This window comes from Podarcis vaucheri (assembly GCF_965113315.1).
Source record: "Podarcis vaucheri genome assembly, chromosome: 10".
In the NCBI taxonomy this organism is placed as follows: Eukaryota; Metazoa; Chordata; class Lepidosauria; order Squamata; family Lacertidae; genus Podarcis; species Podarcis vaucheri.
The window spans coordinates 33,767,850-33,774,015 of NC_138748.1; the positions used below are offsets into that span (position 1 = coordinate 33,767,850).

Consider the following 6,166-nt stretch of genomic DNA (forward strand, 5'->3'; position numbering starts at 1 on the left):
CCTATTAAACGTTATGCAGCATGAATGCGCCTGACTGCCTCCGCCCACCCCACCTTCTCTCTCTCTCTCCACGCAGGAATGACCCTCGCGGAGGAACCCCTGCGAACAAGAGAGCCGTGAGCGCCGCCATTTCCCTCAGGCAACTTGCGGAAACAGCGACGGGAGGCCAAAGCGGAAGCTTTGCCGGGCAGCGCGCGGCGTCGCCGGAAACGACGTCACGCCCCGCGCGACCGAGCCTGCCCCTGCGAGATAGGCCTGGAAAGCCCCGTGCGGCTCCCTTTCTCTTCCGCTCTCGCTGACGGCAAGGTGGGTGATCCGTGGGGCTCCGGCCTTTTCCCCGGTCGCGGCGTTTAACGCGGGTCTCGCGAGCAGGTCTCTCACTCGCCCGTTTCTTTGTGCTTTTGTCCCCTCCCTCAGGCGCCATGCCGGCTAAGGGACCCCTCCAGAGCGTGCAGGTCTTCGGCAGGAAGGTGAGGCTGGCGGGGCCGAGGGGGGTGGTGGTGGTTGGGCCTGGCTACTTCCCTTGGCGACTCTTGGACTGTACAGAGGGGTAGGGAGGGAGCGGATACCGGGTACCGGACCTCGGTTCATTCTGCCCCGTGAGTCTCGGCTGCTGCGGTGAAGGCGCCGCGTGTCTCCTTTTCCTAGCGCGCCTCGGCTCCCTCGCATAATTCATTGGCCCTCTTTCTCCCGCCGCCCAAAAATAAAGTAACTGCAGCTGCTTGAGTAGAGGGCGAATTGGGTTCAGCGCCCCCTGCTCCTCCCGACGAGTTGTCTTGTTTTTTCATAACTTGGCGGGGTGAGGGGAGGCCCTTCTCCACGTGGCTTTTGTAAGCCTCCCCCCCCTTTTTTACAAACACATTTCCCTCCCTTTGCCTTCTGAAAAGCTTACAGTGTAATTTTTTAAAAAATCAAATCGAGATTTGTTTTATAGTGTATTTGAATGGGCTGTTTCTGCTTTGGTTTGCTTCAGTTTTCCGTATTAGTTTGCATTATTCTTAATGTTATGTCAACAGTATTCGTTTCCCCTTTCTATATTGTTAACTACCCTACCCCAGCCTTGGTATATATTAAGGTCACATGCAACATGGAGTACATCCTCGCTTTCTTATAATGGGTCTTTGCCACTCCACTGCTCCACCAGTGCTGAAGTCCAGAGTTGTCCATAAGAACATAAAAAAAAGAGCATTGAATTGGGATGAGGGCCCATCTAGTCCCAACATCCTGTTCCTGCAATAGCTTGTGCAAATGTCTATTGGAAGCAGGGCATGAATGCAACAGTGCACTCTGACCAGTTGTGGTTCCTAGCAATTTTGTGGTGTTGATCTCTGCAGCGTTTTTTCTTTTAAAAGGATTTACATTGCATAATAAGAAATGAGGATAGGATTTTATAGATATATGTGAATAGCAGAAGCTACACTGAAGTATGAGCCAGATCTAACAGCTACTGGTTTTAGCAGTAGTGATCTGTATATAGGGGTTGCTTCATAATTATATTCTAGAATGGGAAAGATACAATTAATGCTGCTCAACTATATACTGTATGTTAGAATTGTTCTTGTTTTTTCCCTACCTTATTTTAGAAAACTGCTACTGCAGTTGCTCACTGCAAAAGAGGAAATGGCCTCATTAAGGTGAATGGAAGGCCTCTGGAAATGATAGAGCCCAGAACTCTGCAGTACAAAGTAAGTTGCTACTTTCATTTTAGCATCATGAAATGATTGTTGTGTAAAGGTAAAGGTACCCCTGCCCGTACGGGCCAGTCTTGACAGACTCTAGGGTTGTGCGCTCATCTCACTCTAGAGGCCGGGAGCCAGCGCTGTCCGCAGACACTTCTGGGTCACGTGGCCAGCGTAACGAAGCTACTCTGGCGAGCCAGAGCCGCACATGGAAACACCATTTACCTTCCCGCTAGTAAGCGGTCCCTATTTATCTACTTGCACCCGGGGGTGCTTTCGAACTGCTAAGTTGGCAGGCGCTGGGACCGAGCAGCAGGAGCGCACCCTGCCGCTGGGAATCGAACCGCCGACCATGCGATCGGCAAGTCCTAGGCGCTGAGGTTTTACCCACAGCGCCACCCGCGTCCCTCTAGGTGGTAGAGGTACCACCTAGCATACTAGTACTAACTGAACCACCCCCCCCCCAAGTAAATAAAAGTGTCATGCTATGCAAATACCTATTGTGAGGGTAGACTGCGTGAATAAGGCACCTACCACTGCTTCCTAACAGTCATTGCAGTGTGACTGCCCCTTTAACATTTGGGGTAGTGTTATACTTTGGAAATCACTATGGTAAGGGGGTGTCAAGAATCTGAAGGCGAATAGGGCAGTGTTGCGTGTTTCTGTGCCCTTGAATACTACTTAGCTATGCCTATTAAAATACAAGCCTCTCTTCTTTTTTAAGCTGAGATGGGGGAGTATGAGGCTTTCTAGTTGTTGTTGGACTCCAACTCGCATCTTCCCCAGCCATCATGGCCAGTGGTTGGGAATTATGGGAACAGTAGCCTCACAGCATCTGGATGGCCACATGTTGGCCGCTCTGGTTTAGACCACCAGTACTGTATTTCTGCAGTGCAGTGGAGAAGTAGAACTGAAGTGGGTATCTGGGTAAATAATCAAATCTGGTCAGAGTGGCTGGGGCAACCCAATCAGATGGACAGGGTACAAATATTTATACATACATTTTATACCACTAAATCAAGATAAAAAATGGTCTGAAAACAGTGCACATAACAGTGAAAATATAAATAGGCAAATATGAAAGCAACATAACTGGGTCACATGGTAGGGTAAGCTGGTGTAAATAAAAATGTTTTACGCTGACGTCTAAAACTAAACACAGGAAACACTTGTCACATATACAGATACTACAGTATAGGTGCTAAATACCTCATCTCTTGTGGCCTCCAGGCATGTCATAAAGGGACAGTTAGCGATTTTTCTCCAGCAGATTTCACAGAATGACTATGAATGTATGTAGAGAAGTGGTGCTTCAGGTAGATTGAACAGGAAAAAATAATTTGCATTCTATGTGGTGATGCAGTCATACACTGAAGTAATTAAAAGCACAATCATTCTTACTGTATCCCTGGGATACACCAAGCACAGTGGGACTTTTGAGTTGACGTGCATAGGATTGTGCTGTTAGTGATCTACTCTCCTTTCCTACATACAGTAGGTTCAGCCTGATAAACATGTATTGGATGGACATAGAGCAGGCTTACTAATTTTTTTGTAAATGCTACATTACAGAATCAGAACTTGTAGTTGCAGTGCTAATTAAAGTGTGCTGAGATCATGAGTGCTTAAATGTTCTTTTTATAACTTTTTATAAATTTTATAACTTAAATGTTCTTTCTCCAGCTGCTTGAACCAGTTCTCCTTTTGGGCAAGGAGCGCTTTGCAGGAGTTGACATCAGAGTCCGTGTGAAGGGTGGAGGTCACGTAGCACAAATATACGGTATGACTTATAAGCAATATTTGTTCGTTTGGGCTGAAAAAGAACAGACATTTGTTTCCATATATTAGCCGCTTCCTAAAATGCACATAAGTATTTCTAATCCACCTTCGTACAATTATAGATGTTATAAGAATATTGATAGGTCTAGAGTCCCATCTATTAAATTTTCCAGTTAGTTCTTGTACCAGGTTTTTTCCCCTCTCTCAAATTTTTGCATGAGATCCCAGATCAAAAGAGCAGGAGTGTGCAGAATAGTTTTGCTGTAGATGTGTCCAAGTATATGCAATATGTGTGCATAGTCATATTAGCTCAGAGGTACTACCTAAATATCCCCAGTCACCCCATAGTTATGTGCTCTGATCTGCATTTCACTTTGTTAACCAGATTGTATCTAGTGCTAATTGTTGCTTTCTTCTACAGCAATTCGGCAGTCTATTTCCAAAGCGCTGGTGGCTTATTACCAGAAATGTAAGTTTCTCCATTTAACTTTTTTCTTGTCTCTTACAAATGCATAACTTCAGACCAGCTGTGAAGGGCTACAGTTTGTAGAGTATTATTGGTACTTAATTGTACTGTTCTGAGCCAGATCCAGCATTGCACATAAGTGAATGTTTTGAGGACTAATGCAAGTATTTTTTTTCCCCAAGATGTCGATGAAGCTTCCAAGAAGGAGATAAAGGATATCCTTATCCAGTACGATAGGACCCTTTTGGTTGCTGATCCTCGTCGTTGTGAATCCAAGAAGTTTGGTGGACCTGGTGCTCGTGCCCGTTACCAGAAGTCTTACCGTTAAAAGAAAACTATGCATTTGTTCAGTCTTTTAAATAAAGATGGAGAAAACTGAATTCTTGTGTTTGTCTGAAAACTACACAATTCTCTGCATATTTGGGTGTTCAAGAAGAAAATTTATCAGTTGGTTGAAGTTACAGGATATAATTCCAATGTGTAGAACACATTTTTAAGTTGCATAGTCCTTCCTGTTGTGAGATCAGGGAATCTTAATGGGTCAAGGGACTTAAAGGGATCACAAAAGAAGCAGTGGATGTGATTGCTTCTGGCTGTCTCCTCTTTCCTGGCACTTGTTCATTATTTGGTAAGGAGTCTAAGTAGCAAAGTAGAACATTTTAGAAGCACCAAAAAGATAAATGCAGAAGTTATTATCATTGTTGCTGCTACTAGTTGTCTTGAGGTGCAATTGTATGGATGAAAGTCAATAAATTAAGAGATTTCCTCTCAGGAAAGTGCATATAAGACTGCAGATGTCAAATTAATTCCACCATGTGATTATACAGGGTGAGTCCTTTAAAATAGGTCCCGTGGATACAGAGTACACACGTTCCACAGGGCCTCTTTTAAATGACTCGCCCTTTATATAGGTAACTGATGGAGCACAGTTATTGGGAACTAGCCTCTACAAATTGTGTTTTACTAGTAGAAGTCCTAGAGCTCTGATTACAGATGGCTGCTGTTGCCCCACATGATAAACCTGCACACTTGCTTTTCCCCATGCAGTTGTGCACCAATAGTTTTTGTGGGAGCACTAGCGTATATATCACAATGGACATCTCTGAGGAATAACGCAGTTACTTAGAAATGTTATTGGAGTAAACAATGCTGGGTTGTGCTTGGCAATAAAGTAGTGATAATTTTCTAAACGTTATCCCAACAGCTCATGTACACTGCATCAAATAGAAATGTCTAGTGCAGATTTTTTAAACATGCATCATTACCATTTTGACCAAGGCCAGATAAACATGCTAGTAAGACACTACTAAATTTATCCTAGAAATTCATCAGGGTCCTTCTCAGTGTGGCATAGGCCTGTGAGTTTCATAATAAGGTGCTGGTTTTGATAATACCAGTGCTGAAAAAAAGATTCTTAATCCGTGCCCTGAGACTTCCATAAATTTAAGTGGTAGAGAACTGGCCTAGATGAATGAAGAGGGGAGGGATTTGCTGAATTAACAATTGGAACTGGAATACAGAAAAGGAAGGCGTGAGGAGGTCCGGGAAATAAGCAAATGAAAAATATGTGATAGAAAGATTGTATTGTTTTTTTAACTATTTTTATTTTGTATTTTTCTTTTTATTCTGTAATTTTTTTTTGAAAATCTTAATATCTTATATATATATATAAAAAGAACTGGCCTAGATTCTTCAAATATTCCCCGTTTTGTTTGGAGGGCACCACATTGACTTCCTTTGCTCCAATTTCCTTCCATGCACACTAGGTCCAGTCATGGCTGACTGGGGTTGCAGCGCTCATCTCATTTTACTGGCCAAGGAAGGCAGCGTACAGTGGCCAGCATGACTAAGCTGCTTCTGGCGAACCAGAGCAGCGCACGGAAACGCCATTTACCTGCTGGAGTGGTACCTATTTATCTACTTGCACTTTGAGGTGCTTTCGAACTGCTAGGTTGGCAGAAGCTGGGACCGAGCAATGGGAGCTCACCCCGTCGTGGGGATTCGAACCACTGACCTTCTGATCAGCAAGTCCTAGGCTCTCTGGTTTAACCCACAGCGCCACCCGTGTCCCCTTCCATGCACACTACCATTCTGTTAATAGGTTCTCACAAGAGCCAACTGCATTAGGCCAAAGGCACTTCTAGCCCAACACTCAGTGGCCAACCAGATGCCCATGAGAAGCCTGAAAGCAGGACCTGAGTGCAACACTACTTTCTGTACTTGTGATTCCCAACAACCGATT

At 44.4% G+C, this 6,166-nt stretch overlaps 1 protein-coding gene across 1 annotated transcript; it reads left to right on the plus strand.

Moving 5' to 3' along the window:
• Nucleotides 1-208: 208 nt before the first annotated feature.
• On the plus strand, nt 209-4,304 carry RPS16 (ribosomal protein S16). The gene is made up of 6 exons (XM_082241060.1): nt 209-306; nt 418-470; nt 1,584-1,685; nt 3,363-3,459; nt 3,880-3,927; nt 4,107-4,304. Exons 2-6 carry the CDS (start codon nt 423-425, stop codon nt 4,250-4,252), a joined length of 441 nt encoding a protein of 146 aa, XP_082097186.1. The 5' UTR covers nt 209-306; nt 418-422; the 3' UTR covers nt 4,253-4,304.
• The last annotated feature ends 1,862 nt before the right edge of the window (nt 4,305-6,166 follow it).

Coding starts and splice junctions, on each gene's coding strand:
- RPS16 (XM_082241060.1), top strand. CDS start 423: ATGCCGGCTAAGGGACCCCTCCAGAGCGTGCAGGTCTTCGGCAGGAAG. Junction 1,686..3,362: donor CCAGAACTCTGCAGTACAAA/GTAAGTTGCTAC, acceptor TTCTTTCTCCAG/CTGCTTGAACCAGTTCTCCT. Junction 3,460..3,879: donor TCACGTAGCACAAATATACG/GTATGACTTATA, acceptor TTTCTTCTACAG/CAATTCGGCAGTCTATTTCC.